Raw genomic sequence first — 13461 nt, 5'->3', positions numbered from 1 at the left:
GTGAAAAATGATGAAACAAACGAAAGCGAGTGAAAATAAATCCTTAAGCCGAAAATGACTCGAATAAAAATGTCAATTATAAAATTTTATTTTTTTTTATGATGTACCTATTATTTACTAAATGAATATACTAATTCACAGTTTTCAAAACATCTCGCCAAGTCGTCTCCAAAAATATTTCACCGAAATGTTTCAATTCACGCGAGATACAGGGCGCACGATCTACCCAAGCGACTTTTTTCTTTCGAACGCTCCAGGCTCTCGTAAAATTAATCATCGTCGAGATCACGCCCACCAGGTTCTCGCGAGCAAATTGTTCAGAACTATGGTCTCACCAGTAGGAGGTTAAACTGTCTCCACTATGTGACACCGAGAGACTTGTCAAAATACGTCAATGTATAAGTAATAGCGTTGGCTCTGTCTTCTTTCGTGTCTCGATCGCAAAGAAAAGGGAAACGAACGAGAGCTAACGCGAGAAAAAGGGGTGAATGGATGACAATTAGGTGGATCGTCGTCCTTCGGGAATATTTCTACCAGCAGAAAGCCTCGTGGAACCACGACATGTTTCGAGCTGAAATTCGAAATATTTCAGTGAAGAATCTCGTGTCTCTGGGGAATGAGAAAATACCGACGACAAACCACCGCTGTACGAGATACTCTAATCGGGGTACAATTGGTCAGGTGGTGATTCCAATGGAAAAAATAAGTCTTGAATGGAAATGAATATTTTTTTCATGCGATACTTCATTTTTGAGAGGATCTAGATTTCTTCTTTCCTTTTCATCGAGTTGATAGGACGCGAATAATCATCTTGAATATGGCAACTTGTTATTATTATAATAATATACAGTTATGTAGATTGTATATTATATAACTCACTTAGAAATTAAAACATATTGAGAGACTACGATGGATAATTTATTGTTATCCGTGAAAAAAAGGAATGCATTAATAATGTTCAATATTACAACTGTATATCATCTATTTCTTTAATTCTTTTTGTAAAAATATGGACTTCGCAGTTCAACGATAAACAATTGAACGTCAAAGTATACAGCAAATTTTGCATAATTTCGAGCACTTCCTACGTTTCTTTTTTTTTTTTTCTTTTCATTCGTAAGTTCCTCATAGTGCATAGAAATTCTCAGTACAATTATTAACAGCGTAAGTATTGACGAAGAATATGGAGAATATGAAGTTGTAAATAGCGGCGTGCAGGGTTTGCGTATTAACGCGGTTGTAAGGCCTATTGTGTTGGATTACGACGCTCGTCCAGACGATTCCAGCCTGTTTTTCGGCTAATCTCCCGGATGATTACACGCGAATCAGAGAAGATTCCTTTGTCGCAGCGGGGAATCAGCTGAAAGTGTCTAACGCCCGAGGAAAGGATGAGGAAGATTGATCATTGACATATTAAAATATGTCACGCAATCTTTTCGAATTTGTACCAGCCTTTGTGTTATATAAAGGATGTTGAAGAGACTAAAACAAGTTATACTTCGGGTTGTCTGCTACGATAGAAATGTAATAAATTGGAGCTATCAAGTTTGGACATCGCAGGGAAACAACTTGTGAAACGTTCTGTATTTCTTGGAAGGAAGCAGTTTCGGGGATCGAAATGCTCTCAACTGATCTTGTTTTAATATAGAGAAAGCTGATGAAAATATTTTTAATCTCATTGAGAAAATTCGCGTAGAATTGGAGATTGCAAGTAATTCTCAAGGTAGTATGTCTTTACAATTCTACGTCGGACAAATTTAACACTAGAACTACTGACGACAAAAGCACAAAATTAGTACAAGAAGTAGGACAAAGTTTATGGCACAATGAATGACACAAACTTCCTCATTCGTATATTTTTTGAAAAAAAAAAATCGTTCAAATTTCTAAAAATGCAGCATCGTAAATCTGTTGAAACTGCTCCAAGAAATATCATAAGTCGGTCATTTCGACTACTTTGGTGGTTTCAGCTAAATCCAGTTAAGTCGAATCGTTTTCGAAGATTCTGTCGCAATCATTATTCCGAAATAATAGGTATCCCCTCGCTTCAATTGCTCCCCAAAATTTTTCTTGGACAATCTTCACTCAACCGAAACTAGAATTCTCAAGACAGCGTGCATATTCGTAGATTCTGCATACTCGACGATACGATTATCGATGAAACGTCGTTACACATTTCCGTTCAGCTACCGATCGTTCCTCCGCCGGTCGGACATCAAAAGGAGCGCGGAGGAACGCGTGGAGAACGAGCCTTGCCCCGAACGAGGCTTGCGCTCGCGAAGGCAAGGAGAAAGCCGGGCGGAGTCTGACGAGAGACCACCTCCACCTTGAAGGGGTCACCTTCGCGGTGACCAATGCACCACTCGACCAAGAGCCATCAAGGTACTCTTGGACCCAGATGTTCCCACCTCGACAGGGCCCGTGGACGAAGGCGGAGCCTCTTTTACCCTCGGACTCACCTAAGCCTGTCTTCTCCTTTTTCTTTTGCTCTCAGCCTCCTTTGCAGCCAACCTCCGTCTGAATCGGCGCTCCAACAGTTCCAGCCGAGACCCCGAAGCAAACAGGTCTCTCACGACCGTTTCACTCGCATTCGCGGCGAAAACAGAAACACTTGGTTTCCGTCGTTCCGTCTTGGTTCCTCCTGGCGACAGGCCGAGTTACTCCGATTCCGGTCTTCCGGCTCCTCTTCGTTTCCGTCGTCGTCGTCGATTTTTCTTGCTTTCATTGAAGTTCTCGTTGCGTGTGAAAGTGCTCGACAGGGGGACGGTCGAGAGATCGGAAGGAAGAGATATTTGGCGATATTTGGTTGTTGTTTGGAGAAGTATAGATCCTGTCTGGGGTATTGGTGGTGGGTCGGTGATCGAAGAAACAAGCAAGATTAGGCTAGATGGCAGTCAGCACTCTGAATATGACACCCTATTTCACTGGATATCCTTTTCAAGGTACGTCTGGAGGTTTGAGATGATTTTGCGTGTTTGTTAATGGTGAAAGTATTGTGAAGGGATGAAAGTTGAGATTCTGGGGCAGACAAGTTGAAATGAACGGCGTGTGGAAAAGTGGGGAGTAAAAAAATTAAGTGTCGCAGTGTCTTAGGACATTTCTTATTTTGTTTCGATTTAAATCGAGCTTAATTTTGGAGCAGGCGTAAACTCTCGTAATAAATGTTTTAGTTTATAGCATTGTTTAGAATGATAGTTTAATTAGTAGGTAATATTCTTTGAAACCGTGGATAAGAATTAACTTTTGATTCTTGATATTGATTAATTAATTAATTTACATTAAACCTATATTTTATTGATTAATTGATTATTGTGACGTTTACGTTGTTCCTATATTGCTACAATGCACTGTTTGTCTGCATTATTTCTTAGTATCATGTTTTAACACTAGAACTATCAAAATGGTCAAAATGACTAATATTTAATTTTTCTCAGAAGTTTTATTGATGCAGAACAGTGTATTTTTAGAGATTTGAAACTTCTATTGTAAAATTTTGTTTACTTTAATATCTCTGGATGAAAATTTTATGCTTTAAATCGCAGCTAGTTCTAGTGTTAAGTATTATGACATTTTTCACTGCATATTAATATCTCTCCTTTTAGCGTGGATTCGTTAATTTATTCGGAGGAAATTGATAAAAGTAGATATTCATGTTTGATAACATAATGTTTTCTATTGGAGACCGTCGCTAAACGCGCGCAAGTGAAAACTGTCCGACGTCAGAAGAAACAGATGGTGTTCTACTTGCTGGAATCACATACCTATATATCACATACGATATACTAATTAAGAGATATATTATTCAATTTTATGTATCGAATACGCAACAAGAATTCATACAAAATTTTCTATTTTACGTATGCGTTTCCAAATGAAATTTTTTCTTTCACATGGTTAGAGTTTATTTGTGACATGAAACTTAAAATTCCAGCCCTATTTGTAAATTTACGTAACGTTTCGTAAAACGTTTCCTCATTTAGGAAATGAATTTATTATTTATGAAGTTTGAGCACAATCTCAGTTTTATTCGTTTTGTACAATTATTATAAATATACGTCTGGTTAAAGTCATTCTTTTGCAATTAATTGTCTTAATTACGTTAATTTTGTAGCTATTCTAGTGCAACAGTGAAAAAAATTTAATAGGTTGTAAAATTAGTGAAAAAAATTAAGAATTGTGATTAATAGAAATAAAAATTGGTAAGAAAAATGTAATAGGTGAAAATTGAGCGATCAACCATTAAAAATTCGAATTCTTTGGCATCGTAAATTATTGCCTTTGATATAAGAAACATATCGACGAATGTACATATATTTAAAGAACCAGAGCTACCGAAATCAGATGAAAGAGAGCCGTCGCTTACCGTTGTATTCACCTCCATTTATCATTTTCAGTAACGTGTATGTATGTATGTATTCTCGTACGATTCGATGCATAAAAACTTAATTTATGTGATAGCGTAATAATAGTAACAACGAATATTACACATCACGCGTGAATTACGATTTAACATAAGATCATAATTAATAAGTAAACCTGATTTAATACTTTATAGATTTTACACCTACTCTGTAATTCGCTTGATGTAATTTGAAATGATTAGGCACATAGGCAGTTACTTTATATAATAAATCGTCAATCGTTATCATTTTATTTAACATTATCTTTGATAAGATTGTGTAAAATGATAATGGATATTTTCATTTCATTCTCTATTACATTTTTTTTTTATTGCTTTTAATAATACTAATAAAAATACAAATAATTGTTTTAGAGGCATAAACAAAATACAAATGTGATCGATTAAAATAATCGATGTAGTCAAATTGTTTTATATTATGTTATCGATGAAATTGAAAATTTGAATTTACGTAACTGAAATTGAAAATATGAATTATGTATTATAAATATGTTCAAGCACACTGAGAAAAAATGATTAAATCATTGACTCATTTTTGAATTTCAACGAGTGATACGTTACTTGCGTTTATTATTCATTATTCTTTTTTATCGTGTTGAATATAACTTACTCAAATTCGTTTCAAACAAATTGTATAAATCCTCGACGTCAATTGAAAATAATTTTTCCATTGTCTATTGTTGGAAATTGTAAATTTTTATAAATTCTCGAAACAATTGAAATTGATCTCAATAATTTTCAGTACGTAAATTCCACGTCAAACAATTTTAACAGATCGAATCGTTTCCAAAAATCATCACACCAAAATGATTGTATTCTGAAATATAAATATTCAATTCAAATTTCCTTCAAAAGTTTTTGTAGATCCTTTCGTTTAAAATAAATCAAATGACATCAAAGATCATTCTAAGCGATCAAACCGTTAAAAATCGGCACTGCCATCTGAAGTCTTCATACGTAGTCTGAAAACATCTTAAAATACAATGAACGACGTATTTCAAAAGTAGAGGCTTCGAGCTACAAAATGACTCCAAGTTGATTTCTTTGTATCATTTCTTTTTGCAAAATTATAAAAGTTTCAATATTTTGTATCTTGTGATACTATATGTTTATCGATGTCGATCCCTTCTTCGAGGATTGCCTTTTAAAGAGAGAATTCCCTCGTCTGTCCGAACGTTTCTTGTTTTTTTTTTTTTTTTTCTGCTCCACGCTCCAACTTCTCCTCAAACACGTGTTTCGTCTTCGAACTACGCAAACCGTTTAATTCGCAAATTAATTATGCCTCAGTTTCGGCCCAACGTCGTTTCCTGTTAGAAAAGTTTCGAACAAACCCTCTGTAATGTCACGCAACGTGAAAGTTACATCCACATCCATGCGTTGAAAATCTTATTTCATCACTGCTTGATACGTCAACGCACCATTCAGTCCAATTGTCAGTTGCTAGATTCGGAGTAAACAGCTGGAATTATCTAATAACGTTCGCATGGTTAGAGAGGGTTGAACATCCTCTCCCTTTCGAGGATGTTTCGTCAAAGAAACGCGCACGACCACGTCTGAAATGAAGTTCGGCTACGTGGCGAGCCAGGCCACGCTCGTGGGCGTCGGAACGTGAAAGAGTTAAAGTACGTAGCCAGAGCCGTGGGTACCTAATGTCTGATATCGGATAGGCCGCGGGCGACGGCACGTTGATTGAAGCCTTGGCAACTCGGAACTCACACCGAACGGTTAAGCACATGCATCCCCCTTCGTACATGCGGATACTCCCACTCAGGTACACCACGGTGTATACCTCTTCCTTCACCTCGTCCTCGTCGTCTTCGTTCGTCTTCTTCTGCTTCGTCTCGTTCTCCAATCGTTTCTCCCCTCCACCCCCCACCCCCCTCCCCCTCCATCTTTGGCTTTTCATCGGGGCCGGCAGGCGAGCAGCCAGCCCGAGCTGATCGAGACACGTTCAGCCCGGGTCCCTACGACCTCGATTGTTTGCGCAATTCGTCATTTATCATGCGGTTACGAACGCCATTCGAAACGAACGGTGTACGGTCATTGATTGTTGATCAACCGAGAGCCGGAATGGTTAACGAGCGGTTTGTTTTGCCGGTGGTGTTACGGCCGGCACTGAAAAATCGTTCGACGAACGACGCCGCGTTATGGATTTTAGGTTTGTTAGCTTCGTTGAGTGGCCGGCTCGCTCTTCTCACTGATTCCTCGCCATGTGATTTATTCGTCGCCGAGGTATCGTTCGATGTATCGGTATTGTGAATTTCGATTGTTTGAACGATCGACGACGGTGACCGGGATGTTCGTAATTGCAAGATGTATTCATTTGTAATTTGTGAAATTGTGAAGCTTTTTATATTTATTTGTACTTGTACATTATTTACGAAGCAAGACCATCAGAAGGACGAGACGATATTATAAAATAATCAGTTGTTTCTTAGCTTGAAAATTTCTTCCAAAGTTCTTCCAAGCCAGCAAATAATCTGTTCCAATCTCGTGTCTTTGAAAATATTAATTTTCCGATTATTGAAAGCTGTTGCAAATTTCTAAAATATTTCCTACTTATGTACAATAGAATGGAAACAAAGTGGACGTTCATTGATGATTGGCGGTACGAATTAAAAGAATTAGATTAATAATAAAGAAACGAGAAAACGAGGGACACTTGTTAAAAGAAAGAATAAAAGAAAAAGAATGTTCGACGCTTATTAACATGCTTGAAAACTTTGTACTTCGTCGCGGAGGTAAGACCACCCTGTAGCAGAGATAAAAGACGGCCGATCTGTACGAAATGATCGAGAAAATAATTTCCAGCATGAATTATTGATAACGGGTAATTGATTGTGGGCGATCACGCTAATATCCATGATCGTGCCGATATGAAGCGATAGGGGCCTTCCCCGATTTGAATTCGCTCGGCGCAACTCGCATCATTAAAATTTACCCTCCGGCCAACGGGGTTTCAATGGCGCTGGTATTTGTCAGATAGTACAATTTCGCTGGCAATCGCCGTAAAGTAAACTTGAATGCAAATTCTTGTTTTCAATGCTGTTGCAGGCCATTTTGCTATAAAAGTGATTGAAGCCCCGACCCCTTTATTACCGACATACTATTTATTATACTTTTGGAATTTATTATTTTGTAGTTGCTACTCGATTGGTCAAATTATAAGGATGCTACTCCTTTAATATTAACATATTTTGTTTTCTTGCTTCGCATATGCTTTATGTACGTGTTCTTTTGAAAATTTCCAGTCCGGTTTCTGATATTTTATTTCATTTATTAAAAAAGTGCAAGAGATTTAAACTAGAACATCAAAGAAGCTTCTAAACTAAAAAGTTTTTTTATAATTTCGAAAATATTCCCAATTTATAATTACCAGAATCTTTTCTTTTATTTGATTAGTATTTATTTTTTATCTTTAGATTTTTTAACATTTACCACGCTCTATCGTGGACAGCTCGTAGCATGCAACTGAGAATTTTATTTCGTAACGTAGCAAAAAATTTTACGTATTTTCTGGACTTCTAAATTCTTCCTGTCATCCTAAATTTATACTAGATCAAACTAGATTCCAATTTAATTCATTATGGAATACAATGTAGAAAATTTTAATCTAACTTTAATCTAAAATTTCACATATCTTTTTTCTTTAAATTTCTACTTCACTCTGTATCAATACCAGATCACATCAGGCCCAATTTAATCTACACCCAACACTCAATATTCACTATGGAGTATTTCGTAATGAAGAATCCCAAGAAATTTCATCTATCGTCGCTAAATTTCTATCGATATTAAATCACATCGAACCCAATTTAACCTACCGTCCAACACTCAATAAAACCGTGTTTCTTATAACGGAAGATGTCCCGGTTACGCAGAAAATTTCGCGTATTGTCGCGCGGTCAGTGGTGCTCACGGATCCACTGGGCATAAGGGGCCACCCTATGGCCAGGTCCTTTCGCTTCGAGCCCGTTTTGAACCCCGGTGCGTACCGAGAGAAACGCGCGGCCAAAGACGACGGAGAAAGAGAGAGAGAGAGAGAGAGAAGACGGAACTGAGAGAGAGAAAGAGCGAGCGAGATCGAGTCGGCGGCGGCGGTCGGCGCCTTTTGATCTTGTCTGTAATCCCGTCGGGCCCCGCGGCCTGACTGACGTCATGAGAGGTGTCCGAGGGCCGTACGTAACGCGACGATATCGCCCGTGTGTGCGTTGCACGCGCTTGTGGATATGTCCTTACGGGGTCCATCGGGATCCCACGCCGGCAGGGGGGTCGAGGGGGATGTAAATCTCGCGGACTTGATGAATGACGAAACGGGACTACTTTGGCGGCACCAGATACACCGACCAGCGACCAGGCGGCGCTGGTGGGGTGTATCTTTTTGAATTATGCCGTGGTAATTAGCAGAAGTTTTCGTAGCAGGTGTTACGAGGGATTTGGTGTAACGACAGGCCCATTACTACGATGATTATCAATTTTTAGCGAGTCGTTAGCCTCCTCCGTTCCTTTCCTCTTTCTCTCGTACATACGTGAGTTGATTGTCCATTTTTTTTTCTTTTTTTTTCTTTTTCTTTGGAATTTAAATTGTAGGCGTTTTCTTTATTGTAACATGGATGTCAATTAGGTCTTCTGCGGTCGTTCTTTTTTTTTAAATCGTGAATTTAAAGTTGTTGTTGCTGTAGTATCTTTAGTTCTGTCATGTTTATTTTGGGATTATAGTAACGATACTTGTTATTCTTCCAGTGAATATCTTTTGGAAATTAAAACATTATATTTACATAGTATACAAAAATTTAAATTTCTAAAGAGCTAAGGTGTCCTAAGACATTCCCCTAACAATTCTACATTTGTGGAAAGTTACAAATTTTTATTTATGTATTTTGACTGCTTTGGGTAAATTTATTGTTGTAAAAGTGACGCAAGAATGTAATTTTACTTTACACTAAAATCGAGTAACTTCTCTTCTCATTATATAATTATCGAATTACTCTCTCAAGTGATCTGAATTGGAAATACGACGTAGTGTCTGCTTCGTGCAGTCTGTGTCAGAACAGACAATTCCACTTAAGAGTCGTGCGTAGAAGGAATAATCTGGTACTATACTATTATTGATCTGAATAGACGAAGCAAAAGAAAAGATTGGCAAATTCTATTAAATTTACAAAATGTAACTTTTACTTACAGAGAGACGATCGATACCTATAAATCTGTAAAAGCAAGAAAATATTACAGAATTATTATAATTCATTTTTCATTCTTTAAAATCACATCAATACCAGACTTATCTTCAATAGATCATATTGGATCTACTCGTGGAACAAATTTTTTAATCTCTTTACGCGCATTCGAATTTTCACAATTTCCAAAAGAAAAGTATCCCCATCAAGTTTTCTCATCCGTCACGGTTATGTAAAATCATCTTGAACTCGTCAAATTAGAAACTTCTCGCTTTAAAATGAGATCAAATGGATTATATAATCTTTCCTTGTGAAATTATATCAGGAATTCAATTAAATAACAAATAAAATAATTAAATCATCGACAATTTTTCACTGTTTGTCACAATTACGCCTTGCACAGTATACTGAAACTTCTCATGATTCATTTTTCGATCACTGACCACTGAAAGAATCATAGATAAAATATGATATTATATAACGTCACCCTTCTAGTTATAGTTAGTGCGATATAAAGACTTCCGGTTTCAATTTCAACTCTAACGTCTCCGTGTCTTGCTCTTCCAATAGGTAAGCAGCGATAATGCGTTCGTGGAGAGTTCAATGCATCATCTAGTATTACTCTGAGAAATCGTCTCGTAGAAAACTTGGAAGAATTCTCTTTCAAGAACACCTCTTCGAACCAGCGTGTTTGAAACAATAGTTCTTTATCGCATCCAATTACCCGTGCACGTCGTAAACTTTATATCGCGGTGGTACGCCGCGGACTCTCGCCATTCAGCGACAGTTGTTTCTTCTTGTTTCTTTTTTTTTTTCGTTTTAATGTAAATTTACGACAAATATACAAATCGACGGGACCACGATGGAAATTAATTAAGTGTTACAGAAACCTAAATGATTTACACACGCTGATTCTCTAATTCATTTAGAATGAGATACAACATTCAATTTTCACTTTTCTTTTTTTTGGAATGTTAATCGAGCCCGGAGTTTCAAAGAATTACCACAGTGTCCATTTATTGCACGTGTTTGAAGATGTTTCACGTGTGAAAATTATAAGAGTGAAATAATGCAGAAGATTAGAAGAAAAATACAGACTTTTAGAGAGGTTGTTTTAAAATTCCACACTTTTCAAAATATTCGAATATTCGGAAATATTTAGGAAATCAAAGTAAAATAAAATATTCAAGATATTAAAATGTCTGTTTACCTCAACACTATGAACATTATGAAAGTGGAAGACTGGCGAAAACAGTACAGGCTTTAAGAGGAATTATCTTTAAATTCTATCTTTTTTTCATAATTTTCAAAATATTCCAATATTCCAATATAATGAAATATTCAAGCTATTAACATGTTGCTTCCCTTAATCATTTTGCCTTTAATTTTTCGAAAGTTTTACATTGACATTTTATTTTTATTTTCATCAAACATTCCTTATTGCTCGTATTTCAAAGCTTGAAAGAAATTATGTCACAGTGATAGTTATCTGCTGCAATCACTCATTAATTTCTAACGATTGACTTGTCGAAGCAAAAGGATAAGTCGAAGCTAGCTAGAAAAAACGTAAATGAGTGTGTTCGTGTTGTCCTGTCTTAAGTTTTACTGCTGAATGCAAAGGTATCCTCTTTTGAACTTGTTCCTTTTGAAGGACCGCCGCTCCTCCCTTGTTACTTTTTCCACCCTCTTGTTTAACTTCGTTATTGTAATTAGTTTCTTCAATATAGCCTCTAATTGCTAGTAATTAGTGTCTGATGGGCATTTCGCGTGGCACACAACATTCTGATCTGATTTTGTGCTACTGAAAAATGTACATCTTGCTTTGATTGCACTCACACTTTGAAATTGACATTGGATTGAGCTCTCTTTTCTTTTTTTTTTTTTTTTTTTTGAAACTGAGGTAAAATGTTCAACAAAATAATCAATTTATAATTTTATAGATATTAAAACAGTCTACGTTTGTTTTAATATTTAAATGATTGTTCCTATAATACGTATAATAAAGTTTCTCTGTTTTACTTTGTTGACGTTTTGTGCTTCAGTCGTCGTTGAAACTGGATAACTCGAACTTTTATAAAAATGAAAATTATTATATATATGTATTTATTATTTGTGATGTTATTGTACAATATTATTTGTGATGTTATTGTACAATATTGTACAGCATCGTTTTTTCTTTTTCCAGGGCAAGGTCGTGTGAATCAACTCGGAGGTGTCTTTATCAATGGCCGCCCACTGCCGAACCATATCCGTTTAAAAATCGTAGAGATGGCAGCGGCTGGTGTCAGACCGTGCGTCATCTCCAGACAGTTGAGAGTTTCTCACGGCTGCGTGTCGAAGATCTTGAATCGGTATCAAGAAACAGGATCGATAAGGCCGGGTGTGATCGGTGGTAGCAAACCGCGGGTCGCGACGCCGGAAGTGGAAGCGAGGATCGAAGACATGAAGAGACAGAATCCAGGAATATTCAGCTGGGAAATTCGCGAGAAATTGATAAAGGTCTGTTGATAATGTCTTTATAGTACACACTTTATAGTCATTTGAGTAAATGTTTCTCTTGATATCTGAGAATTAATTAGGTGCACTTTACCAATCTTAATTTATCAATTTATATTATAACATAATCTTAGTGATAGCGTCTTATTAATATAATTATATAATGATCTCAGTTTATCAAATATTTATGAATTATTTATGATTTGTATGGAATATTTATGAGGACAATTGGATTGATTTCCACTGATATACTAACTGGTCCGACATGGTTTTGCCAGCAGGATGGTATCTGTGACAAAGCGTCTGCGCCCTCAGTTTCCAGTATCTCGAGACTTCTTCGTGGTCCTACGAATCAGACTCGTCCTGGAGACGATCCTCGAAGAAATCATTCCATCGACGGAATACTCGGTGAGTTGATTCCCTATTCTAGAAAGAAATATAAATTAATGCAAGCAATAGGGATTAGAAGCAGATAAAGTATAATATTCAATGTGGCCAGAAAGAAATATAAATTAATGCAAGCAATAGGGATCAGAAGCAGATAAAGTATAATATCCAATGTGTACTTCAATCTATCTAGATTAAATTTATTCCAACTTCTTTTATAATGCTTTCACCAGTCAGTTGGAAATCGGTGGGGAAATTCAACAGCGATACTTCTTGTTTTAACACCGCAATAAATAAAAAAAGGCTTGAGGTAACCGAGTGATAAACGCAATTACAACGTGTGGCTGCATTAATTGAGTATCACGGTGATCGTAACCGTGTAATAAATGGCACTTTATATCGGATAAAATACGCGATTACGTTTCGTTCCGATAACTGCAAACTTCTTAGTAACGAATTACATTGCGTTACGCAATTGTGAGAGTTACGAAGTTTCTCTTTCAACCCTCCAGCCGCAATCAATTTCCTGTACGAAATTAAAAGGAAAAATGAAAATGAGAGAAAAGATCGTCGCAATTAATTTAACGAACTTCAGAAAAGAAGAAAGAAATCGAACTTGACTGTATCCTTTTTGACAGAGTCAGTAAAAACCTTTTGAACAAATCCAATCGTCCGATTGAGAGTTCAATGAATGCAAAATATAGAATGCAAATAAAAGACGGTAGAAATACGAAATAGAAGAAGAAGGCTCGCAAAATCTTTTACAAATAATTACAAGAGTACCATCGCCGATTCTCTCCGAACGAAATCGGCAAGATTTCTCGAAACGAGTCCGCTTTTGCCAGCTCCGAGCGCCGAATACGTAGTTTCGAGGGCAGGAAGAGATTAACGGGAACACGGGTCCGGCCGGCGGACGTAAAGGCAGTTCCATTCTTTCTTTTTTCTTCTTCTTCTTCTTCTTTTTTTTTTTTTTTTTTTTGG

The 13461-nt window shown here is 36.8% G+C and overlaps 1 protein-coding gene across 4 annotated transcripts in view; it reads left to right on the top strand.

The window, feature by feature from the left end:
* The window catches only part of LOC122528926 (protein gooseberry-like), a 35428-nt gene that overhangs the window by 8991 nt on the left and 12976 nt on the right, over window positions 1-13461 (top strand). For 2 of the 4 annotated variants that reach the window (XM_043654591.1, XM_043654598.1), the window contains 2 exons: window positions 11783-12096; window positions 12372-12501. In XM_043654591.1, coding sequence (XP_043510526.1) covers window positions 11866-12096; window positions 12372-12501 — 361 coding nt within the window. In that variant the 5' untranslated portion in view covers window positions 11783-11865. Of the gene's footprint in view, window positions 1-2800; window positions 2943-11782; window positions 12097-12371; window positions 12502-13461 lie in introns of those variants that run through there. The other 2 variants (XM_043654585.1, XM_043654578.1) reach the window with 2 other exon arrangements.

This window comes from Frieseomelitta varia, unplaced genomic scaffold (genome assembly GCF_011392965.1).
Source record: "Frieseomelitta varia isolate USP_RPSP 00005682 unplaced genomic scaffold, Fvar_1.2 scaffold_130, whole genome shotgun sequence".
NCBI lineage: Eukaryota > Metazoa > Arthropoda > Insecta > Hymenoptera > Apidae > Frieseomelitta > Frieseomelitta varia.
Note: the sequence above shows the minus strand (reverse complement) of the source record. Positions and strands in the feature narration are given on the sequence as shown.